The 27,259-nt window shown below is 38.2% G+C and overlaps 1 protein-coding gene across 1 annotated transcript; it reads left to right on the top strand.

Annotated features, from left to right (window-relative positions):
- Nucleotides 1-4,530: 4,530 nt before the first annotated feature.
- On the top strand, nt 4,531-26,307 carry Dhx15 (DEAH-box helicase 15). The gene is made up of 13 exons (XM_067133032.1): nt 4,531-4,742; nt 9,360-9,518; nt 10,025-10,244; nt 12,764-12,907; nt 15,412-15,669; nt 15,934-16,245; nt 16,872-17,021; nt 18,377-18,548; nt 18,860-18,988; nt 19,724-19,846; nt 23,233-23,423; nt 23,815-23,977; nt 24,888-26,307. The coding sequence occupies exons 1-13, from the start codon at nt 4,696-4,698 to the stop codon at nt 25,013-25,015; spliced, it is 2,196 nt and encodes a 731-aa protein (XP_066989133.1). The 5' UTR covers nt 4,531-4,695; the 3' UTR covers nt 25,016-26,307.
- The last annotated feature ends 952 nt before the right edge of the window (nt 26,308-27,259 follow it).

Raw genomic sequence — 27,259 nt, forward strand, 5'->3', positions numbered from 1 at the left:
TGCTTGGTGCTTCATAACCAATTTTGTCCAGATACATAAAGTATATTTTACCCTCTTCCCTCTCTCAACACCTTGCTACTGGATGGGGGCTTCAGCGTGCAACCACTCAGGACTTAACTTGGCCCTAAGTAGTAGCTGTTGACTAAATTAACTAAGCTTTCTTACCTTTAACTGTTTCTTTTTCCCTCCTTACCCTATCAGAATTGGTCTTTCGTTGACGACTTTCCATCAGGTTTGAAAGTTATTCTATTATTCTATTTACTCTTAGAGCAAGCCACTAAACCCATAGAATCTGAGTTAGCTGACATGGTTGAGCGAGGTGGAAGTCTAATGTCAAGATTTGCTTCAAGTGCTGGATCCGATTACCAACTGAGTGGTGAGCCTCAAGGTGTTAAAATCATTGAGCAAATGTAGGGCCCAGGTTAGGTCCCTTCTCAATGAAAGATTGCCTCGTCGAAGTCACAAGGCTTCACCTTAGACTGTTCTGCATTAATATTCCCAAGCAGTAGTGAATCGCCTTCACCTGGTTCTGCTGACTTGCCCCTGGCACTGTTGGTGACCCCTGGGTGTGCACAAGGTCCTACCACTGATGCGGATTCTTGTATTGACTTCTGCAAAGCCAAATCACTGAGATACCGGGTGAAAAATTACTAGCGGTGTAAATGAAAATATAGCGCTGCTATATTGCACATGTATTCCAAAGTCATTGGGTTATGAATCTTATTTAATAGCATGAAACTTTTTGGCTTGGTGGAAAGGACTGAGGTTAAATTTACATCTGCTCAGAAGTACTTTGAAGCTTTCATTACTCACTCAGGTACTGGTACTGCAAATCATGCTTTTCTTCACTTTAAGAATAAAAGTAAGTTTTTAGTGCAAAGTTAAGATCATTGATTTCTGTAATGTTGGATTAGGAATAAGATTTGATCTGAAAACTAATAGATGTGTCTGACTTAGTTACCACAAGAAATGCTCCAACTTTTTTATGACTCACTGCTTCGTACAAAGGACGAACAAACTTTGTAAATGGGTTGGAATGTCTCCAGAGAAGTTCAGCAACGTCCTGCCTCAAAACACTAAATACTATGATAAGAATATTTAGTCAAGGAAGATACTGACTACAAACTTTTTCCAGGTGGAAATTAAGCAGTAGCCACTCACAGATCCTTCAGCACCAACCAAGAGCTAGTTTTCAGGACGACCTTAACGATAATTCAGTTAAGAAAATAGTTGGAGTAACAATGCCATCTTATTGACCTCTTCCAAAACTTTATCTAAATAAATAACCATTGAAGTCAAGAAATTTTAAAAGTATGCCTGGCCAGTGCATTAAGCGTTATGAATTCAAACATCAGAACAAACAGTAATGTTCTTCCCATTTAAAAGGGCATGAACTTCTGGGTCTGTCAGTTTTCTCTAAGAATTATCAGTAGTTGATTAGTACCTGCTGGTTTCTTTAACTGACGATCTTTAAACCAGAAATTATAGACAATTTGAAATTAGTATTGAAGAGAGTTCACCAAAGACTGACAACGGTCTCGCTCCATGTCTTTGAGCTAAAGTCCCCACTGCCATAGAATAAGTTCTTTGTAATTTGTATTACTGTCATACTGTGCTGAGTATATCTCCCCCCACAGAGCCACCTGACACACAGTTTTCTTCTTGATGATAGTAGTGCTCCATTGTGTGACAGCCCTTTGACAGCTGAGCACCGGATATGCTAATGAGAGGCGGATCTACCATCTAAATGGTAAACCACGACTGAAATTTTGGGAGACATTAATGTTGGCCCTGATTGATGAGTTTTTTAAAGGCTTGAGGTTTTTATGAAGATATCTTATAATTTTATATAGGCTTGTCTTTTTTCATCTTATTTATGGCAGGTTTAATTCCATTGAAAATTAAATCCAGTGGCGTCGCTATGGGGGAGCCTGGCCCCCTAGTCAGATGCATGGCCCCTCCATGGCCCCTCCAGTTGAAATTCCCTTTGTAGCTAAACTTTAGCCCTTACAGTATTTGGTACATTTGCATATGGTAAGAATTGAAAATTGAGCTCTATAATTTCAACTACAGTTTTACTAATTACTAATAATATTATTTTCCTTCATTCACACGGATATATACATTTGAGAATAGTATATTTTACTAATTACAGAACTGGTATATTAGTTTTGTGTAATTTTCAAGGCCCCCACTGATGGAATGCCAGGCAGTGTTGATACCCAGAATCTAAACTGGAAAAAAGAGAAGCTGTGTTTGCAAGTATGAATCAGAAAATACGGAACATTTGCTATTGGATTATAGATTATAGAGAGACATTGGAAAGAAATATTTGTTCTATAGCCCAGTATAGAAAACAGAACAAATACCATTGAATTTAGGCTACTTGCATTTCAGAATCTGTTTGAAATAGAAGAGGAATCATACTTGAGCTCTGTAACAAGAGACAGAAAGTCAATAAAAAGGAACATACTTGAACTGGAAGAAGAAATAAACATTCTATAGAGGATGTTATTTAGTAAGAGGGTGAAAAATTTAAAAGAGAGCCGGAACAAAGGTGAAACCCCATAATCTAAAGTCGGCATTCAAGTAGCGTAAGGTCTAGTCGATTTCCTTTAAATAGTCGATCAGGAACAGTAAAAAAAAAAAAAAAACTGTTTTGCTATCTAATGCTCTTCATATTTTGTATTTTCCGAGCATGGTGTTCTGAGTAGGAAGAACACTTGCGTAATAAGACTGAAAATGTCTTTGGATGGGATTACTATTACAGTTATATCTAAAATATCTTAAACGAGTTCAGAATTTTTTACTGTCTTGATCTTACCACGAAATGGTATATTAAGAAATCGATAGATTCGTTTATTATGGATTTAGAACCATTATATCAGTTTCCTATAAAGAATATTCAGCCACACAGAATAGTCGGGTTTGCTCGAAAAGAAAAAAAAATATTGTTTCTCAAACGCAAATCGTGGTTGCTGGCAGCAAACGTTTCATTTTCGTTGTGGGAGATTAAATTATAGACATATCCCCTTAATTCTCTCTCTCTCTCTCTCTCTCTCTCTCTCTCTCTCTCTCTCTCTCTCTCTCTCATACACAAGCATGCTCACATATGTGGATTTGATAAAAATAACAGCAAGGACTCACTAGCAATGGGGTATGGACTGCGCTTTTGAAAGTTCATCGTACCCTGTTTACCCAAGCAGTGATTTGTGTACCTGGTAGTCAGTCAGCTTTCATAAATCATAACTATGGTGAAAGATGGCATGGGGCTGGCAACAGCATCCTGTAAATGGCTTGCAGAGAACCGGAAAGCTAACACACCTTCTGGAGCCAACCATTATAAAGGGGAAAGGTGTAAGACCTAGACCCTTCCATTACAACAACTATTCCATTTGGTCTGCAGTTCCTTGATTTCCCTCTTTTTCTTCTCCCAACTCCCAAATTCTACTCAATTTTTGCTAGCTTGTTGCCCCCCATTCTTCTGTTCGGCCGACCACTTCAGAACACTGAAACATCTTTTAAGATTAGTCAGCAATACAACCTTGACATTGGAGCTCTACCAAGGGCCATTGGCTTCACACACCAAAACTCCATATTACAAGACGGAGGAGTGCCTAGTGGAGGGTTGTTAAGCCCTTGGTGAGAGCAAACAAACTCAGGAAAGGCATATGAACCTCATTTCTTAAGACCAGGTCAGTCCTCGTTGTGTGGGGGTAATTAAACAGCATTACTTTATAGTTCTAGTTGTACCTGATACTAAGGGTTATGGACCCCTAGGCGGAGGGAATGCCCCGAATATCTCAAGAGCACTTTCCAAGAGGCCAGTGACAATCAGAACTTTTTTTTTTTTACTCGTGTAAAATGCTAAGAAATAAATCAACAGGAAATTTGCCATGGTGCATCGTCTCGACGTCAACAAATGAACAAGATCCCATCTAAAAAATTTTGCTGAAAGCTGAATGGGTAGCACTTTATATAAGGAGATACCATTAATTGGTTTGTCTTAACGAGTGGTTGCTCTAGAGCAAAGCAGCTCAACGGTCACGGGCACATTCATGCTATATATCTGATGAACTGTGGATGAATCCTTTGTGCACATGATTTCCACATCATCTGCTTCATACACTTAAACAGAAAGATCATTAAACCTCACAGACACTGTGCCACTTACCCCCATTTTTATGCATTCTTTATGCGAATATATGCATGATGTCTGTTAGTGTGCACGGTATTTTCGCGATTATTACAAGGAGATAAATTGGTAAGACACACGGTCCAGGAATTGTGATTAGATAAGAAAAAAAATCAGTACGGCATTTCTTGTCCGCCTGTTCTACTTAAGCCGCTGTTTTCCCGGATTCCATCCGCCTCGCCCTTCACCGAACTAACTACTTGAACTAACCATACTAATCATTCACCTCTTCAGGTGAGAGAACCCTTTACAGCAAACTATTCCGGCGAAAAAGGGCGCATGATTGCCCGAGCAATTTGAAAAGCGCCGCGGCATCGAACCAAAAACCGAGACTCATTATTAAACTCGGGCGGAGGCGGCGACGGTGGAACAAGCGCCTCGCTTCTGTGAGGGCTTGAAGAAGAGTCCAGGAAGACGACGTCGTCAGGAGAAGGGGGCGATTTTATCTTTGAGTTTTTGTTTTAATTCCGTTGTTAAACGCATTTAGTTGACGCGAAGAAATGTCCAAGAGGAAGATTGACATCGACGTCTCGCAGCTGAAGAAGAGGTAAAGGAGGAACCGCTTTTGTTTTTGGAAGTTTCCTGACGGAGCTGCGTCTCGTTCTCGTCTCGACCTCATGTCGAGGATGCCGTCTGGTCCCGTTAACCTTTTTGTCATTTATTTCTCCATTCAGGACGGAGGTCTCCTCACGGCGGCGCAGATTTAATCGGCGTTCTGGGACTTCTTTCCGTTATGGATGCCCTTACGCTATGCCCCCACAGCAGCCATCGGCAGGATTCAGAGGGTAGTGCCGCCAGTGCGCCTCTTTTTGTACACTGTAGGCATTATTTGAGGTTCTTTCGCAGCGTGCCTTCCTTCGGCCCCTAGCTGCAACCCCTTTCGTTCATTTTACCGTACCTCCTTTCATATTCTCTTCTGTCTCCTGACAGTTGATTCTTAGTGGAATTTCCATTTCAGCGCTGGATGACCTCACAGGTCCCAGTGCTTGACCTCTGGCCTAAATTCAGTCAAACTTTTAGTTGTGTTACAGCTTATTTTGAGTCCCCCCCCTTCTTGTCCAGGTCAGGGCACGTCGCCCTAACTTAGGTTAGGTTGGTATGACCTGGTTAGATCGGGACCTGGCATCATAGAAGAAGGTCGTTTATATATATATGAGGAACCTAAGTTCTACATTCGGTTCAATTCAGTCAAATCGAGACCGATTTTGCACGCAGTGGGATTGTGAGGGTCGCACCTTTCCAGGTTCGGCAGTTTCCGGGGTGATCTTACAGTTTAGGGGTCCAAATTCACGGCTCACTTGTAGGCGTTTTAAGTTTTTTTTCTTATTTTCATTTTCTTTCGACAGGTCTGCAAACGGAAGTATATTTGCTAAAAGATTATTATTTTATCTGCACACACAGGCAGAGATTTAGGGTCCGTATCCCCTCTGAGACATGTTTTTGTTTAATTATTTTCCCCTTTATTCCCTTCGTTTGTTTAGAATCTCTGCTTCTGTAAGCAGATAAACTGCTCGTTTTTTCATTGTTTGCCACGATTCGATAAGTATTTGATGAATGTGTGCCGATCTTGACTTTACGTAATGCAGTAAATTTGGACCCCTAAACTCTAGGATTACCATTTCCAGTTCACGTGCAAAAGGGGCGTCACGTTTAGTGCCAGCCCCTTGGGAACAAACATAAAATGTGAAACACGGACAAAACATGGTAAATATCCCAATCGGCAACTGGCGGAACCGGGCCGTGGTAACAGTTTCAAGTTTTACTGTTATTTCTTGGAAAAAACGTAGGCTAGTTTTTAGAAGAACAGGAGCAGGCTCTTCCTCCGAGCATCATTCCGTGTGTTACTTGGGGGCCGGGTCCAGGAACGGCTAAATCCCCGCATCCACGTCAGGGCACGATGCCATAAGTTAGGGTGCTGTCCCCTTACTTGGTTGAGAGGGGTTCTCTCTTTACTTAGGGTGCTGTCCCCTTACTTGGTTGAGAGGGGTTCTCTCTCTTGTGTTGAGAGGGTTCTCTCTCTACTTAGGGTGCTGTCCCCTTACTTGGTTGAGAGGGGTTCTCTCTCTACTTAGGGTGCTGTCCCCTTACTTGGTTGAGAGGGGTTCTCTCTTTACTTAGGGTGCTGTCCCCTTACTTGGTTGAGAGGGGTTCTCTCTCTACTTAGGGTGCTGTCCCCTTACTTGGTTGAGAGGGGTTCTCCCTCTCCCAAGTAATACTGAACAACGGAAATGTGGACTAAATTCCTGTTTGTATCGGGGCTTGGCTCAGGCTATGGCCAAACCAAAACAACCTAAACCTAACCTCTTCTCAAGTGTCGGGTCCTGACTTGCCAGATCCTACCTCCCTAACCTGGCCTAGCCATTGGAAATGTGTACTGGCCTAGGGTACCCCGTGATGACAGTAGGTCCAAATTCTCTCTAGGCTCTTCATTATGCAATGTTATTAAAAACTAAGAACAGATTCACTGCTTACCTTATTCAAAATCGCCGCTATCCGACCGTGAGGGATTCAGCCTCGGCTTCTTTGCAGTGTTCAGATGTTTACTTGAATTGTTGTGCTAGGTCGAAGAAAAAAAATCAGGGTGTGAGAATGGTATTGTGACTGTCCATTCTTGCAGCCAAAAATGGAAAGGAGGGGACTATAGGATCAGAGTGGGAATGTATGAATCATATGGTTCAGACATTCCGATTGGTTTGATAGATTTAATCCAATACCTTAGGGTATGAGCTGGGTCGATATGTGGGTATGATCTGGGTCGATCAGACATACAATTGGACGGTTTTAAATTTCCCATTGTCGGGTTGGAGCAGGACAGTACAGCCGTCTTACGAACGCTGGGTGTGAGTTCTGTGAGAAATTGGCAATTGATGATTTTTACAGAAATCGACTGGGTGAATGGATTTTTAGGGGTTTAGGACATGCTGAACAACTTTTATTCATAATTTTCCATTTGGAGGTAGTTTTTAGGATGTATAGCTCAGGTCCGTAGTTCTGAAAACTACTGTTATCGTTATGTTTAAATCATCGTCTCCAAGTGGCTGGTACTAAACATATCACGTATGCACGTATGGCCAGTATTAAAGTAAAAAAAAATTTCTGAATTCAATACAGATATGAAAAGAAAAATGTAGAAATACATCAGAACTATATTTCAACAGAAACTCATTCCTCCCCAACCCTCATTACCCCATACCTTTGCCAAGCATTTATGGCGTTCTAAGAGAACGTAGGGCATTTGTAGCATTGCTTATAAAATATCCCACATTATAGGGCATGCTATAAGATTTCACTGTTGGTCTCAAAATACAAAAATATTAATCGCTAAAGTCTCTGCTGCCGTAAGTGTTTTGACTATGAAATGTTGTTAAAGGTAATGTTACAATCCTCTGTTAATGTCAGTGACCCGAGGGCTAGGACTGCCACACACTTCATTCCTTCACGCGATCACCGCCATATCATTGTCGATATAATCCAATCAAGCTGATATGGGGCCAAGTCGAACAAGACATAGCTAAGTGGAATACTTTTAAAATGGCGAGTTGAAACGCCTTGTTAAGGAAGTCGTAGATAAAATAACGGAAACAGACTGGGAAAATGTTATCCAGGATTCTCTCCTTGAATTGTGTCAAATGTGGCGCTTGGTTGCCCCTCTGTTAGAAGTAGTATGGGTCAAGGAGGAAGAAAGCGAAAAAGATACCATCACTTCCAAGAGCAACACACCACCCTTGCCACCACTTGGCATGGAGGGTATGCATAGACTGGAAGGTGTTTGGATGACACTCTCCCTGGTCGATGCTGTTACCAGTATGATGGTTCCTGCTACCCCATAGCTCCTGCCTCAGTCTCCACTTCACCTGCATCTGTTGTATCGACTCCGAGACATCCTCAGGAGAAGGATGAACTCCTGAAACCATTCTTCAAAGGAACTTAAGAAAGAATCTGTTTATTTTGAAATGTAAGATTATATAATTGATGATAATAATGAATAGAAAAAAAAGGACATTATACCACGTTAAAATCACATAGAATTTACTTGAGTAAGAAGCGAACTATTTTTCTGACATTGTTGCCTCACCTCATCAGGGTATCTCAGCGTCCCTGCAAAACTTCTTCACCGTTTCTTCTGTGTCGTTCCCTCCCACAGCCCACCGTACTCTTTTGGGAAGCATTTCCATACATGTTGGGGTATTAGGCCTATCATCAACACCTCCATGCTCACCAATATTACTTGCATGTTCACCAGCAGCAGTTACAGATGCATTTTTGTCATTATGTGTCCCAATATGTTCATTATTACTACCACTTAAATCACAGTGCTTTGGCACATAGCCTATTTAGGGTCCTCTCCATAAAAGCATCGCGAACACAACTTCGGATGGAAAATTCCAACATGTAGAGACGGGCTTGAATAAAAGACGTAACATCGTATGTAGTGTGCTACCTGACTGACCTTGGTCCTTATTAGCCTTACTAAAGAAGTGTAGGAGGGTGACAGGGACTCATGGGATATGTCCTTACTTTAGCTAACTTACGGTAGAGCAGGGGTTCCCAGTCTTTTATAAGTTGACGAGCATCCAGCTTTTTTATCATAACATATTTTAATGTCGGCGTTTCCCATCTGTGTCCTGTGCATGTTTGCTTGAACTCCCGTCAGGCATAGGTTTTCATTTATCCCCTTTCTCCGTGTCCCCTCTGTCGTCATGCAGGTCTTTGTCCAGTTGTTTCCATATCAGCTGCTTTCCTGACCACGAATTCATCCCTTATTACCACATGTCCAGTTCTTGGTATGTAATGCATCTACATTGGCCATGAATATCAACATCACCTTAATTGGTAACAGTTTTTCTAAATTCCCTCCAATAACCTTGTGATGCGTTTTAAAAAAGAGCATTGCATCAGTTCTAAGGAAAATATTCACGTTTTTCTCAACAGTTTCCTTACGATATGTTAATTGTCACGCTAACGTATCGCCATTACTTGTACAGTATGTGTATGATATTGATTTTTCTGGGTATCGGAAACTTCTTAGTGTAAAGGAGCGCCGTTTGATTTCTCAAATGTATCCACGAATATCCACGAAATTGCCAAAACTTGTGAAAAGTGAAAGCGCAAGAACAGGGTGTCTTATATTCCTTAATTAATTTTACATTTTTCTTGACCACAGACATCATCCAGAACAAGACCGAGAAGGGAGCAACAACAGTGCAAGCAACAACGTTGCATCCACGGGAAACAACAATGCCCCTCAGAGAGGAGCGGTAGCCATGAGTCTCAACCCATTCACAAATTTACCTTTCACTCCAAGATATTATGAATTGTATAGGTAAGCTTTTTAGTTTTCAGTACTGTAATAAAACTGCATAGTATTCTAGCTGTGAAGGTTTCATTTACTCGTTGGTAATTTTGTAAATATAGTGAGCAAGGTTTTTAAGGTCTGTATAGAAGAAGTTTGATTGATGAGTACTGTCAACTGAGTATGTACTAATTTATCCTTTGCAGAGTTGGCTGTACTCAGATTTGAATACTATGCAACATACAGATTTTGAAACTCATTGATGGAAAATACATCTTAGGTGCTCACTATACTTTACTGTACAGTTTTTGTGTCTTCTCTGAGACTATTTACTGAGGCAATTAGTATCTATATTGCTTCATTTTAACAAATTCTTTTTTGAAAGCTGTCAAAAGAATTACGGACATGAATGCCTGACATTTAGTTTTGAACCTCATTAAGTTCTCTTTAATTGAAACCTCATTAAGTTCTCTTTAATTGTAGCCTGCTGAAGAGCACCTGCGTAATCACATAATTCTGTCTCGTCCGTATTTCAGAAAGAGAATTGGGTTGCCTGTGTGGGAGTACCGGAACAAATTCTTTGAGCTCTTGGATCGTAATCAAACTATAGTACTTGTCGGTGAAACTGGATCTGGCAAGACGACTCAGATGCCACAGTGGTGTGTAGAATATGCACGATCCAAAGGTAAAAAGGGCGTAGCGTGTACGCAGCCAAGAAGAGTTGCAGCGATGTCTGTTGCTCAGCGTGTTGCGGAGGTAAGAAATTGGCTCTTGCCGAGCAGGACATTTTACAAGCACGGTCGAATAAAATTTTCTCTTAGTGTACTGAACTTATTCTTTAAATTTGTTTCTGCCTGTAATGCATGCATTCTCTGCAAGTAAGCGCTTGAGTGGAGGCCTATTTTAATTTTTATTTGTGTGTATTCTCAATTATGTGAGATTGTACAAGTGAAAACATTAAATTGCCAATATAAAAATACAACAAGTCCCTGGAAACCACTTATGTATCAGATACAAATACCGCAAATGCTTTGTAGTCCTGTTGTTCTCAAATTTTGAGATTAATTCAAATATTCAGACCACTTAAGCACAAATCTGAGTAAAAAAAAGAATTACAGAACTTAATATCGTTTCATGAAAGTTCTCAACAGATGTTAAATGTCAGCGTTAAAGGTCTTGTTTCATTGTACTTAAGTCCAAAACATTGGAAGTTCTTTTCTTTACATGTTATTTACTCCATTGCTATCGCATCACTTGGCTGTCCATTACTGATGAATTTTTGCATCAGTTTTCATCACCTTTGGCCACCCCTAGAGTCTAGATGGTTACTTGTTCTAGTGAAATTACTTTGCAATTGGAATGGTGTTTGAGAGACTCCACTATTATAATTTTTTTTTTTTTTTTTTTTTGGTACGTACCCAGAAGGTTGGTATGGTATGCCAATGGCATATTAAACTGTAACCATGATGTTTTAGTATTTATTTGTTTTAAGGAATAACAGTCTATGAAAAGCTTAGTATTATTAGATAGGAAAAAAATTTTTAAAAAGATAAGAAAGGAATTTTTATTCTTTCAGTTATGGAAAGAGGATATAATTAGTAAATATAGTTTGTTCCTGCAGGGGGATACAAATGCTACACCTTATGTATATGTAGTATCCTTCTATAAATGTTCTGTACCAGCCATGTACTAAACAAGGGTGGTAGCCAGGTGGAGATGGGACACGGGCGATGCCCATTGTCACCAACTGACCATCCATTGTCCTTCTGGTTTCAGTGTAGTTCAGACATGTTACTTGTAATTTTTTTTTTTCCATGTTCTGGCTGTTTCCTATCCATGAATTTTGTGCCTTTTTGTTATTTATCCATTCTAAGTGCTTTCTTGTGGTACTTGTATCATTTCCTGCCTGAAAATGCTAGCATTGTGCATGTTTTTTGGGAGCTTAAGTTCTTGTTGTTATTTATGTCACTTTTTGCAGTAGATCTGCATCCATTGTGTATTTCTTGCAAGGGCAAAGGGTTCTCCTGGTATTCCCCATGCCCTGAATGTGCTGCATGGCTTTCTCCACAAAGGGAACTTTACGGGGAGAGGAGGAGGAAGCCTAAGAAGGATGCTTTGTTTAGCAGAGACAACATGCTGAGTCCTTTCTGGAAACAGTGATGCTTATTAGGAGCTTTGAAGAGTCGTGCCCTCTTCAAGAGGGCAGACCCCCTGAGTGGGACCTGATGTTAGTCAGAGCCTGTGAATAGCCAGATATGAACCTGTCTCAGTCACTGGACAGGGCTCTTAACCTCAAAACGATAATGATCTTCTTGTCATTGCCTTGGCCAAGAGAGTGGGAGAGGGACATACATTGTCATACCTTGTTGGGCACTTGGAAGGGTTGCAGTTTCTCTTGTTCTCTTTCATCCCATAATTTGACGCTAAGACACAAAATCCCTTGGTCCTGTACCAAGGCGAGTTTCTCAGTGCCCTCCCTCCAAGAACTCCTTTTTGGAGAGCCAGACTAGATGTTGCTGTGGCTTGTTGGTGCCCTAAAATGTTATTTGAGAAGGAAAAAGAATCTCTGACTAGGGTGCAAGTTCTTTGTCGTTAGTATGGGATTTTGCAAGAAAGAGGTATCCAAAAGCACCACCTCTTTCTGGCTGTGGGAGGTAATAAGTCCCGCGATGGTGCGAAGATCCCTCCGACCCACCCACGAAATTACGACATTAGTGGTAATTACCAATTATTGTGATAGTGCTTTTCAGTTGGGTGAGAATACCAGCTAAAGTAAACCCTTACCCTGTGACTGGCTCTTTTCTTCAGGTTTGCACACAAAAACGGTGACTACTTTCTCTGGGTTAGGAAACTTGTATTATAATTTCTAGCATCTTTTAGCTTAAGTTTGACTTGTAAATTACAATTCAGCTCTCTAGTAGCCATCCAAAACCAGATATGTTTGAGCCCGGTAAAAACAGTAGGCTTGTATATAAAGAACATAAACTCTAGATTTATGTTTACATGATATGTAGCAAATTTTTATCTTTCATTTTACTGTGTAAAATATGTTGTGTAATTTGTTTCATTACATTTTTTATCATTTGTATAATTTATATATATATGTTAACAAAATATAGTGACATTGAGGATTTTTTTTTGCATGACTTGCTTAATTCAGAATGTAGTGTTAAATAAGTGTACAGTAATAAGATTTACTTTTTTAATTAATTATTAATCATTCACTTTCAACACAATTGCACGTGGTGGATTTTATATCATATTGTTTCTTTCAGGAAATGGATGTTGCCTTGGGTCAGGAAGTAGGGTATTCTATTCGTTTCGAAGATTGCTCATCTTCAAAAACTGTTCTAAAATACATGACTGATGGTATGTTGCTGAGAGAAGCCATGAGTGATCCTATGTTGGAAATATATCAGGTATGGAAAAACACTTGCTCCTTACCAGGTCTCTCATATCACAGCTTCTTGCATGATACTGCCACCTTTGTAACTTTAACTAGATGGGCATTTTAGTTTGACTCCTCCATTAATAAATGTCATATTTTTAAATGGGGAGTGGAAAGCCCATTGCTTACTGCAACCAGACTTATTTTGAACTGTCATATTATTCTGAACATGATTGAAAATTTCCATACCTATCAAAAGTATTTTTAAATTCAAGAAGATTATTCTTTTAGTGGTCTTTGTCATTATGCCACTGTTACCTTGCTAGACTTACAAGAAAGGAATGTAAAGTAGATTTCTTTTGGCTCTGATCTTGCTCATTTGAGATGGAGGACATTTTTTATCTGGATGTAGAGAAGTTTCAGAAATATTTATCTTGGTCATCATTGCTAGTTTTGATCCCTTATATTGCTGAGGTGTTTTTATTTACCCACATGTGGAAGAATATGCTTTAAGTTAGAGTATCAGTACACTGACAGTTTAGGGGGAATGACTCCTTTCTTGATTTGCCAAGTACTGTGTACCCTTTTAGGGCTTTTGTGCCAAGAACCTGGACTAACTGGCCAAAGGGGGGTTTTCAGTCATGGCCAGTTTACAGGGTCCCATTCTTGAAAGATTTAGATGGCGTCTCTCCCTTTCCCAGCTGTATAATATTTGTTGCTTTTCTGAACATCTTTTTCTGATTACTTCTCTTCACATGTTCAAGCCATCCTAGCCTCTGAGGTCTCAGTCTTTTCCAGCCTCTTGGTATCACATCTGTCCACATATTCGTCATTCATAATACTGTCATCCATGCATGAATCTTGACATTCTGTGTTAACAGCTTTTCAAAGTCTTCAATTTGTTTTGTCACTGCCCATGCTTTATGTTGCATAGATTTGTGCAGGCCTTGTGAATCCACCATAAATCTTTGCTAGTTGTCTTTTTTTTCTAGCTTCACAGTAGAATGTGTCCACAAGGTAACAAGAAAGCTCTCTTGAAAGACCTGCCTGAGTATCACAGAAGGGTTCTCAATTCTCTACTCTTCCCTTTAGCTTTAGTACTGCATTTGGGCTTAGAAACTCTCTTAATCTGTATTTTCTAATCCTGAGCACCTCTTGTGACATGGATATTTTCTAATCATGAGCACCTCTTGTGACGTGTATATTTTCTAATCGTGGGCACCTCTCGTTATGTGTATATTGTCTAATTCTGAGCACTTCGTGTAATGTATATTTTCTAATCGTGGGCACCTGTTGTGACATATATTCTCTGGTCATGAGCACCACTTGTGACATATATTTTTGAGGTGAAACTTACCCTCTGTCATTAGCTCTATCTGCAGCTACTCTGCACAGGTTCAACAAGTGTTACAATCGAAAGAATCATTAAAAAACACTCTCAGTAGTTACCCCCTTTGGAGAGTCAGGGTAAGACAGCTAATGTTTTGGTCATCATTCTTCTCTAGTTGGCCAGTACGACCAGCCATTTTGACAAGTGCTCTAAAATTTGGGTTTGTTTTCTTGGTTAATTAATGGATTGTCTGGGTTTTATATGAATGATTCTTCTTCTGATATTACAAATATGACAGAAGGGAATACTTCAGACTTTGATAGTACTATGATATGAGAATGATCAAATACACATCATTAGGACAACTAATTACCCATGACCTAGCTAGCATACATGAAAACCTGATAAGGGAACAGACAAGATTAGAAGTCTACGAAAATCAGTCTTTATAATGAGGCAAGTAATGAAAAAGTGCTACACAGAGTAAAGGTTTTGACCCATAGTAATCAATCTTGAAAAAGCATTATAATAAGAATACCGTAATAAATACAATATTAAATTTTTAAAATGTTGAAAGTTAATAGATATGCTAAATTCTTTTATTAAAGATGAATCCTTTTGGGACAACCCTGTGAGAACTAAGTCCGACAATACAATTCCCATTGCTTGGTTGAAGAAGCAAATAGCCACCCATTTTGGCTGTGTCATTTGGCCATAGAAGTTATTGTCTGGGCAGAGCAACAGAATGCAACTCGTTCTCATCTTTGTACTAAGGGCTCAAAATATGGTCACTAACTCCCTTAACAGCAAGTCTCAGGTCCTTCCTAGGAATGGTAATTGAAGAGGGATGGTGATTCAGTAGGTATTATAACTACTAATTGACCCTATTTGCAGCGTTAATAAAAAAAAAAAGCAGTTCTATTGCTGCATGGGCAGTAGGCTGTGGAACAGACATTGCTGCAAACGTGAGATGACCTGGACAATTATGCCTTTCCTACCGTCAGTATCCTTGAGCAGGCACTAGTAAAATTCCTGGCATCTAACTGGTCTGTGCATTAACAGCGCTGTTTAGACTCTTAACCTTGAACTTTGTCAGATGTGACTGGGTGTTTCCTGCCCATGGAAATAAGGCTGGTTACACTTTAAAGAAACCTTACAATATCTTTCTGCAGAACTGGAAAACTATTTTTTGTTTTTGTCACCAGGTCATCTTACTCGATGAAGCTCACGAGCGTACTTTAGCAACGGACATACTGATGGGCGTGTTGAAGGAAGTGCTCAAGCAAAGATCTGACTTGAAACTGGTTGTTATGTCAGCTACACTGGACGCTGGAAAGTTCCAACACTATTTTGATAAAGCTCCCCTTTTGAATGTACCGGGACGTACCCATCCTGTAGAGATCTTTTATACTCCAGAGCCTGAGAGAGACTACCTTGAAGCCGCCATTAGAACAGTAATACAGGTACGTTATGTCATTCAGTTTGTTCCCTTGATCATATAGTTTGGATTTTATTGGAAGCCAGCTCTTAAAATTGTATGACCATAGAACATTCAATATTGAATGGTATTGCAGTTGGATTGTGAATTTCAGGCGTAAGAAACACGGTAGTCATTGCTGCTTTGCTTCACATTACTAATTAACCCTTTATACAGTACTGTGCATTATATGAAATTTTATATTAACTAAAGATGTAATGAATATTAATTTGTGCATGTACCTCGACAGATTCACATATGTGAAGAAATCCCTGGTGATGTCTTGTTGTTCTTGACTGGTCAAGAGGAGATTGAAGAAGCATGCAAGCGCATTAAGCGTGAAGTTGATGCATTGGGTCCGGATGTTGGGGATTTGAAGTGCATTCCCCTGTACTCAACACTACCCCCAAATTTGCAACAACGCATTTTTGAGCCACCACCCGCTAATAAACCCAACGGAGCTATAGGTCGCAAAGTGGTGGTGTCAACCAATATAGCTGAAACTTCGTTAACAATTGATGGAGTTGTTTTTGTAATTGATCCTGGTTTTGCAAAACAAAAGGTATGTAGAAGTTTGATCAATATTTTTGATTTGAGATGTTGAAATTTAAATATGGGAATAGATGAAAGAGAACTGTCTTTAATAAGTGGATATATGCTAAAGGTCTTCAAAGAAGTAGCATTTTACCCCAATGTAATAAATTAAATCCGTGTTCCTCGCGTACATTAATTTTTAATCGTGTCGTAGGATGATGGTAGACCATTTTGTGTGATTATTAGAAGTACAAATCATAAGTTCTTTAAGCTTATCAGAAAGCTCAAAGAGTAACTCGTTCAAAATTAAAACTGAAAATCCACAGGTATTTTATTGGAACTAGTTACTTTCAGGGATTGCTAGATATGGTACATTCATAGATTAATGTTACCTGTGGGCATGTAATGAATATTTTTGTTGAAAGTTATCCCATATGTTTCTGGCATCTTGCAGCCGAAATTGTTATCATGTTTATGTTCTTCTGTATGTCCTTAGACAGGATCGAGAGCTAACATTTGTAGAATTAGTAATGATTCTATCAGTTTTAAATGTTTCCTTTATGTTTCTTGTGCATTTATGTATGGGGTTTGTTTCATATTTAGAAACATGACATTGTACCCAAAAAATTTACTCGTATAAAATTCTTTTTCTAGGTTTATAACCCTCGTATTCGAGTAGAGAGTTTGTTAGTGTCTCCTATAAGTAAGGCATCAGCACAACAGAGGGCCGGTCGAGCTGGGCGAACCAGGCCTGGAAAGTGTTTCCGTCTCTACACTGAAAAAGCCTTCAAAAATGAAATGCAGGTACTGATTGCAGTTTTGTGTTAAGAATATAGTTCAAGAACTCTGCCATCTCAATTTGAATAGTAAGAATGGAATGATTCAAAATTGTAGCTTCCTTATTTTGACAAGAAATTTCATAACAATACTGTAAAAAAAAAATTGTAAAAATGTAGGTACCATTAATTTGTGAGCATTTGAGTTTGTAGTCTCTGTTTTGTCTTGTAGGCTAATTGTGATTTGGTAAAGCTGTTGTGCTTGGAAATTCAACTAGATTTGAGTTGCTTCAGTGTAGTAGAAGGAAAATCTATTTCCTGCTCATTATTGGAAAATATTCCATATAAAAAGGACTGGTAAAATAAGTCATTTTTAGTTAATGGTTTTACTGCAGAAAACAGTGTCTCTTTACTGGCTTCAGACCTAATAGTGCAAGTGGTAGCTAGCTCAACACACAACTGAGTAAACCCATCTTGGTTCCAAGGACATGGAAAGAGAGCTATAGGCACTTTTTTAAGATTTAGCTTTCATCTGTTGATCTTGTTAGTTGGCCGTTGAAGGTGGCAGGGAGGGGTGGATGCAGGAATGAATATATGCATGTTCAGTTTAGAGTTGAAATGCATGCCATCTCATCATTATGAAAAAGAATGGTAGGGCCACTTTTGCTATGGTGTAAAAATTCATCAGCTCTCTCTCTCTCTCTCTCTCTCTCTCTCTCTCTCTCTCTCTCTCTCTCTCTCTCTCTCTCTCTCTCTCTCTCATATATGGGTGTGAGTTCACAGTTGACAAACAACAAACTGGTGAGTAGTAGGCATCTTGTTAAAAATCAGTACTCTTGGTGAATATTTATCCAAATATCATTTCTGGATATTGATATTTATTGCTGATGTAGGTAGAATGAACTATTGCAGTTTTTGTTTTTATAGCCAGTACTAGAGACAATGAAAAAGAAGGTTGAATGTAATGTCATTGAGAAGTGAGGTGATTCCTAATGGTGTGAGAAATGATGTGAGATAAGAGAATCATTGGGAAGGTTAAGGCTGTACTCTGCTTATGCACAGCAGTAATCGTGTCATCATAAGCCCAGTATAGTGTTTCAGTATCTTTTTGTAGGAAGACATATTTAGTATTTGTCAGTAAAATTGGTATTATTTTTGAACTTGAAGTTTTTTCACCATTTCATATCAAGTTTACCAATGAGTAAGTAATTTTTGTGGGGTTTGTGTTTGGTTCAGCAGTTGTAGTTGCGTTGTAATTTGTAGTTACTTTGGAAATATGTTTAGAATATTTTTAACAAAAAGGTTTTGTTTGGAACCTTCTATATTGAGTTTTTATTTTCAGTGAATTTGTAAGTAATGCATTCTGTCTTATTCCTTTTTCAGGACAACACATACCCTGAAATCTTGAGATCCAATTTAGGGTCAGTGGTATTGCAGTTGAAAAAGTTGGGAATAGATGACCTTGTTCATTTTGATTTCATGGATCCTCCTGCACCCGAGACATTAATGAGAGCTTTGGAGCTGCTGAATTATCTTGCTGCATTAGATGATGATGGTAAGAATATAATATAGTTATAAATTGAAATGTTCAGTATAGTATGAGTTAGTGAGTAAAAAGGTTCCATTAGTTTAGGGAGCAAAGCCTTACAGTGGGCACATAAGGCTGCTACTGCTCTGTGCAGTAGAAACATGGGCCTTGATAAGGAGGTGGGAGGTTTGGGAGAGGTGTGACCATAGAATGTCAAGATTCATAGCTGGACAGTTGGGGGAGACTCGATATCACAAGGCTGGTAAATCTGAGATATCAAAGATTGGAGTGGTTTGTATTTTGAATGAAGCATTGATGTTTCTGTTTTTATTTTCTAGGTAATTTGACAGAACTTGGGGCAATTATGGCAGAATTTCCACTTGATCCACAGCTAGCCAAAATGGTGATAGCCTCGTGCGACTTCAACTGTTCAAATGAGATCCTGTCTGTAACTGCTATGCTTTCAGGTTAGTTACTAAAAGGTAAAACAGATTAATCGAGTATTTTGTAAAGGAGAAGAATAAGTTAGGTATTTGCAGAAGGTAACTTCCTCTTCTTGATAAAACATAATTAGCATAAAAAAAGAAAACTCTTGCTTGAGAAAAATTTCATTTTTGCATTAGTGTTCCTTTCATTTGGAACCATTAGATTTTTAAAGGATAATTTTAATGCTGAGTCTTGACAGTAGCTCTTAACGTTATAACTAATTTCCTTGATGTCACTTAAGCAAGTTATATGACAGTTATTTGATCTTGGTGGATTTGTCCTTCGGTGATTTCTGTGGAATTGCATGACTTCAACACGGGATAAGAAGTTATGTCGTAATAAGCCGCACTTTATTAGAACCACATCATCCATCGTAAAGGTAATATTCCATCGAAAAACCTGTAGACATTTTAAAGAGAAATGAAGTAGAAGTGCTTTTTCCTTGACAAGCACCCAGAATCACACAGTTTTGGTGAAGAGACGCGGAATGTTTTGGGCTCCGTAGAATTGTTTGTATGGAGTTACAGTGGAGATTGTGGTTCTAATATGGTGTAGCTCCCCTAGGTGGCTGATGTAAAGTGTTGAGCAAGTCAGGAGGGGCGCTGCCCTTCGCCTTGTGAGGAGGGTGAGGCTTAATGTTTGGGCCGTACCCTCCCTCTCCTGCCGTTATGTGCGGCTTTGGTGGGGCCGGGTCGGTTTCCCAATTCTCGCTACAGTACCCCAGTGCTTTGTTCGCCCAAATGAGGCCAAGAAAGCAGCAGACGAGGCCAAGATGAGATTCGCGCACATTGATGGTGATCACCTTACATTACTCAACGTCTACCATGCCTTCAAGCAGAGTGAGTATATAGTGTTGTTGTCATTGATAATAATATATTCCATTTTAAGTAAATATTGAAATTTCCTTTTTTGGTGTTATTCTAGTACCTGTGTTTGGTGTGCAGAGGCTTGCAATGATTAGGGAACTTGGTTTCTTTCTCTTTAAGGCTCGTGTTGATAGTAGATGTATGTGATTTGAGCAGGTAGTAATGATAGTGCATTTGTTTTATCCCAGGTATTGCAGTAAATGTTATTACAACTTATAATTTATGGGTTGTACCTATATAGATTTGTTGATATAGAAAACTTCACACAGTAATTGCTTAATATTTATTATTTGTTTATTTTCTGGGCTCGGTATAATGATCTAGTTTTTGTAAATTGAAGACTTCTTGTGTGGGAGATGTTTCGTAATAAGTTACACATTAAGGGGGTGTAATGTTATGGTATCTTTGGTGATTTTTTTGGAATGTGTATTGCTGTACATATCTGGGAAATGTAGTGTCTTATAACAGACTTTTAGGAAATCCAGTATAACACTATTAACTTGTAAACATTGTTAAGATCATTCCCCAGAAAAGATTTTAAATGCATATGTGTATTTTCCGTTTTACTTGTGTTTCAAATACTTTAGTCTGACTAACCAGTCAGTCATATCAAAACCAGATATTTGAAATATTCCTCTCTCTCTCTCTCTCTCTCTCTCTCTCTCTCTCTCTCTCTCTCTCTCTCTCTCTCTCTCTCTCTCTCTCTCTCTCTTATGTGCACAGAAAAAAGATAAGTGATATAATTATAGAATAAAATGCTAAAACTATACAAAACAAATAAACATGCCTGTTACATATGTATAAAAGAATCTCTCTCTCTCTCTCTCTCTCTCTCTCTCTCTCTCTCTCTCTCTCTCTCTCTCTCTCTCTCTCTCTCTCTCAAAAAAAAAAAAAAAAAAAAAGATAGATAGTGCAATTATAGAATAAAAAATCGTAAACAATACAAAACAAATAAATATACATGTTACATATATATAAAAGATATAAGAAACACTCGTCTGTTAGCTTGTGCATTTTTTTTTTATAATGTTTGCGTACGTCAACGAGCGAAGGACTTAATCTGGATGATGTTTATATCAGTCATAGGTAAGCGAAAGGGTTAAGAAGTTAAGAAATTGTGCATTTACAAAATGAAGGTGGTGGTTTGAAGGTGGTCGTAGTTCCAAACCTGTTGGGACTTCCACTAAAACCAGAATGCTGTGCTCATCAGTTTGCTGTCATAAAACCATTGATACATGCTTCCTACCCCAACCTACAGTGCACCACAATCCAGCCAAAACTGGCCTTGTTTCATCATTTGCATTCTCACTCTTCATTTTATTGAATTGTCTTTGTTGCATCTTGTCCGTCATTAGTCAACCAGTGCACATATTTACAGGTAAAATTCAAGGTAGGCAAATTCTTGGATACCCAACCTGATGAGCTAAGATGCCTTTCCCAATCAGCAGTCCTGATAAAGGGTGCAATTCGTATTTGATCGACATCTTTTATCCAGTTGTAACGTCAGATTTGAAATACACCTGTAATCGCTTTCATTGATTGTTTTGAATAATTTCCAAGTTGAACAGGGGTATAACTAGATACTCCCCCTTCCAGAGGAGTAGATTTATTTTGCAAATAATTCTCTCTCTCTCTCTCTCTCTCTCTCTCTCTCTCTCTCTCTCTCTCTCTCTCTCTCTCTCTCTCTCTCTCTCTCTCTCTCTCTCTCTCTCAGTTTGAGATGTATTGTTATCACATTCAAAACATACAGATTCAGCTAAGAATTTGGTTATACGCAAATTGAAGATTTTGATTGTGCAATGACTGGAAATAGAATAGTAATGGACAGTGTGGTTTAGGAATCAAAACTTGAAAAATATGTAGCATTCTAGGTTTTTTTTTTTAAGGGGGTGATAGCTGACCTGGAAAATAAGATGGTTTAGCTTGAGCTGGATTGAACTCCCTTTTATAGTTATCCATTCTCCCTAAAATGATATACAGTAGCTGGCCATTATAACCTTGATCAAGTAAGCATGGTAATCAGAATGGTATGCAGGCCATTATTAGTAAAATAAGAGAGTTCATTGGGTTGCCCAAACCTACTTCATGATTCACTCGGTCAGTATCGGAATTTGTTGCCTGGTTTTGTCTGTGATTCCAAGTTAACTGGTTTGGAGAACTGGAGAAGTTTGTTTCTTGATAATGAATATGATATTCAAGTTGTGGAAAGATTTATTTGGAAAATGTCCAATAAAGACAGAAATATAAGATAACATGCATAACCCTTTTTAGTATTTTTTGGGGGTCCCCAAAATTGGGCTGGCAGTGTACACTGACCAATTAAGGACATAATTACAGTATATTTTTTCTTTTACTACTTGATGTGAATTTATTTTTCATGATATAAAGTTGGCTTTGATGTCATTTTTTATAACTAAAGTTACAACTTTGAACACATTAGGTTTAGCATTCTAAGTACTGCAAGGGAAATTATTCCATAGTTTTACAGTAAAGGGAATGAAAGACTTCAGATACTGGGCGTTATAAACTTGAGTGTTGTTGAGAATTTCTGTATCTTCAGAGGTGATGGTATTAGTGTGACACACTTCGGGTCTTTAGCTCCTACATTGTTGGAATAGAGGACATAGTCTATTTTTTTCTATACAGAGGTAATGGCCATCTTCATAAATTTGGAAGAGTTGCAGGCTTGATTTTCTTTAAGTTTTGTCCCTTTCAGAATGATGAGTTCATTGCTCATGTATGTTTCCTGTGTTGTTTAACCTGCAGTTTTGTCAGTACTTGAGAAGAGAAGTCTGCCTTTATGAATGTTTTCCGTTGTTATCCTTAGTGCCTGAACCTCTTGAGTAAATGCTTGCTACATATTTGTGTTGCTGAACATAAGCAAGAAGGTGGCCCAGTGATATAGGTACAGTACTTACTTTCTATAACTTTAATTTTAGTACTGGCTAATACTAGTATACTATGCAGAATGGCCCTGTAGCAATTAACCCCAAATCTTCATCAACTGGGGTCAGTACATTTGTAACAAGAAATATATGAGTTTTTCCTGCAGTGCAAATATTATGTTTATCTCTTAGTCAAAACCAACGCTACCGTGCTCTGTAGGTTCAGCTTGTTATAGAATTAGTACTCAGTATGTCTTTCAGAATGGTACTACATAAGTTGCCTACTGGAAAATGGACCATTCATTTTGGTGAACTATGTGAAGACCTTTGTTTCCCAACAGGAAGAGAAATCAAGGATTTACTAATGGCCTGTAATGTTCAGACCATGTTACTCTTATTCTTCTGCAGTGTAAGATGTTAAAATTTTTACTAATTTCCATTCCTTCTTTTTCCTGACCCATTATACTTTGGTAGATATGGAGGATGTGCAGTGGTGTTACGACAACTTTGTCAATTACCGGTCCTTGAAATCTGCCGACAACGTGCGCCAACAGTTATCCCGTATAATGGATCGTTTCAGCCTAAAGCGTACATCAACGGACTTCAACTCTCGTGATTACTACATGAACATCAGGAAAGCTTTAGTTGCTGGATTTTTCATGCAGGTATTTCATCTTTCCTTGAGTCTCATTGCTAATTTGCTTAGAGGAGTAGAGTACATTGTAAAATACATATACTGTACTCTCCAACAATGATTAGGCCCTATCTGTTTGTGAATGGTAAAACAACACTAGATATTGCTCTTACAACATTCAGTATTCACTTAGTAGGCAAACCTTGTCTTGGTTGGCCCTGTATGGAACACTATAGACGATACCAAAATATCGTCTGAACTTCCATGTATTGTATATTTTTGTATGTGCAGTATTTATTTCGTATGGAAAATTATGTACATTATTTTGGTTGGATTTTTTTTTCCCTGTGACAGGATAGTAGTTAACAGATAAATAGCATATTTTGCAGCACAATTTTTTACATTTTTTTTTTTTTTTACAGATTGCCCATTTGGAGAGAACAGGTCACTACATGACCATCAAAGATAATCAAGTTGTACAGCTTCATCCATCTACCTGTCTAGACCACAAGCCAGAATGGGTTCTCTACAATGAATTCGTTTTGACCACAAAGAATTACATCCGAACTGTGACAGACATAAAGCGTAAGTAATTTTGTGTGTGTGTGTTTGCGGTGACATCTCAACACATGGTGGAAAAATTATCTAAGGAGCAGCTAAAAGAAAATATGTTTGTTGTATTTTGTGTCAAGTACCACTCCCTTTTATTGTTTATAGAAGCGTGAGTAGGAAAGAATGGTTAGTTTTACCTGGCGCAGTGTGTTAAAAGGCACTGATAAGAAAATATGTAAACTGAAATTTTAAGCAATTCACTATCTAGTCTAAAGCTGGAAAAAAAAAAAAAAAGGAATGACTTCCTGCCACAAATCTGTTATCACACCCTCATGGTGCAGTTGGCAGTAGGGGAGATATAAGTGTGGACTACATGATGTAGCTTTTTTCTACTCAAATAAGTGTTGAGAGTATTGGTCTTTTTATATAGGTACTATAATATAGTAGTTGTTTCAAGAAAGTAAAAGGACAAAAGAAAAGTTAGAATGATATATTAAGGCAAAACCTTGCCAAATACAAGATTTAAGTACATATTTAAAGGAACACAAATAAACAGTGGACGCAACATTTTAAAGATAGCAAGTATTCATATCAAATAACTGTAGATCTTTTGGTGTAAAGTATGTCCTGCGCAGTTGATGGCTTTCTCATGTTTTCTGTCAAGGGACCCTAATTGAGTATAGTTTTATTTCCTGAAATGTTGAACTCACAGAAATGTAACTGCTGTGATTGACCTGTATGTCCCTTTTACAAAAGAAGTCTTTGATTTGATTGCTTGCTGCTCTGCTATCAGGTGAAGAGAATATGCTCCGTGTTCATATCATGCTTTCCTCTTAGTACTACTCAGGATTTATGATTTAAGAGTTGGGTAATCTGTAGGCAACTTCATTCTAAATGCTTATTGCAAAAGGGTTTAACCTATTAACTCTTTCTTTTTCTTCAGCTGAATGGCTCATCAAGATTGCACCAAATTACTATGACATGCAGAACTTCCCCCAGTGTGAGGCCCGTCGTCAGCTTGAAAATATAATTGCTCGAGTAGAATCGAGACAATATAGAGAAGGGTTCTAGATAAAACACATAATTATGTATGACTGATGATAATTTATAAGGTGATAGAGTATGTTACAAATTCATAGCAGTATGAATGTAGGATAAATGCGTTACAAATTCATAGTGGTATGAATGTAGGATAAATGTTATATTTTCATTTACTTGTAATGACAGACTGCTAGCGTTGAAGGATTTAAATTTATTGACTACGGTAGTAGCAGTACCCGTTACAACTTGGTCACAGAACTAGATGTCTGCGTGCATTCTGTTTGGGAGCAAGCTGTGCAAGTGTGAAGTTCTCGTGTTAATGTGAGAGCACCAGCATCAGTTCATAGTCTGAATGTACAAACACTTATATGAGTGATTACACCATCACCTTTAAATCCATTTGATTGTCTTTTGCCATTTTTTTTTCTTTTACTTGAGTTTCTCTTGTAACATAGTCCACTGAAAGACTAGTTGGTAGGTGTTCATGTGAATTACAAACTTCTTATATTTGACAGAGATTTAGCATCAAATAAAGGTGAACAAACATTGCTGAATTGATGGTTCAAATGATGTCTGGTAATTTAAAAGGTGGTGGAAGCCCCTCCCTCCAAGGAAAATCATGTTACACCTGTTCTCATAAAAATTAGAGTTTTCTAAGGGTCCATGTGAGCCCATTAAGGTAAGCCTCCCAGAAAAACTTCCGAGTGAAATTTGGTCGTCACCTTTTGTTGAATTGTACAAGTTAATGAATGTTTAGTGGAGGTAGCATGTACAGAGAAGAGTTGGTGGTGGGGTTGCTTTAAATGAACAAAATTGGAGATGACAGTTACACCCTTTTTATCAAGTGTGAGAAGTGACTAGCAGGGGAGATTCCATCAGTCTTAACTACCTCTTAGCTTGACTCGGTATTCAGTTTGTCGGCCCTAAAAAGATGATGAGACTTGCGTAACACAAAGACATTTCTGTGAAACTTAGAAGTCATTAAAGAGACTTAGAGAACACCAAGACATTTCTGTGAAACGTAGAGGTCATTAAATTTAGTGGTTTTCTACCTATTTTTCTCTGTACTTAGGTCCTCCTTCATGTTAAGTTTTTGAACTAAATGCAGGTGTGCCAGATATATGTGAAGGTATATGCTTGATTGTTAGAGAATGGTGTCCTGTACAGGGTATCATTATTTATCATTCCTATGCTCTCATACGAACATTAGCCATGAGTGACTGTATTTCATTTAGTTAACTTACCATATTGTTTTCTGTATCGTACAAGATTCATCCAAAAACTTTGGCAAATATTCACCACATTAAAGAGTTTTCATAGTATATGGTGTTGTTAATTACCCAGATTAACGTTTATCATTCAGTTTGGCAAAACTTTCTCACAGATCTAATAATTGATTTAGGAAATCACATTACTGTATTGAAAATCTGGATTGTAAATTACGTAAATGGTTGTGTAGATATCGATAGTTTTTGTAGTGCAGTGACTAATGAATTATTCTCAGTCCTTGGGCACTTAAGTTCAGTTTACTGGTCGAATTACAAGGACCCAGAGTGGTTAATACTATAATGCTATGAGAATTTGCAAAAGTTTCAGAACAAACTACTGTTCCCTACAAACTCATCAGTCTCATTAATGTTTATTATGGTCTGCTTTCAGTCTCAGGCTCACAGTTCCATTTCAGAAATAAGAGTGCTGACCACTTAGACAACTTGAACTACTTTTTGTCTTTATGAGCATATTGACAACTCGGACTTTCACAATGCACGTGGGTGATAAAGTCTCGCTCGAGTAGCAATGGCCAGTGGCTTCATATAAAGTGTGATTAAAACTTTGTGTACATAATATGTGTACAGTATTTCATTACTGCAGAAAAACACTAGATAAAAAATCTAGAACTTTATAGCAAATATTAATTCCTACGAAAAATCATATAATAGTTGTGAGGATTTGCCTTAACAAATAGCAAAGGAGTTGCCAATACAAATTATCCTTAACAGAAATTAAAGCTTAAAACAACATCGCTCTGTATTGGCACAAAATAACCAAAATTTTTGTGGAAATAGATCTCAGAGACATTTTTTGTGTAGACAAATGGGACCAGTTAAAATATTAGTGTTGACACCTAATTTGTTGAGTAATTTATTACATAACAAAAAACCTCAAAATATTTAGATATTTAATATTCACCCTTACCACCACCTTGTTGCCATGTATTGATGAGGAATCTGATTGCTACATCTGAGGAATGTGTAATCATTTTGGGTCAATGAA

This window comes from Macrobrachium rosenbergii, chromosome 32 (genome assembly GCF_040412425.1).
Source record: "Macrobrachium rosenbergii isolate ZJJX-2024 chromosome 32, ASM4041242v1, whole genome shotgun sequence".
Taxonomy (NCBI): Eukaryota; Metazoa; Arthropoda; class Malacostraca; order Decapoda; family Palaemonidae; genus Macrobrachium; species Macrobrachium rosenbergii.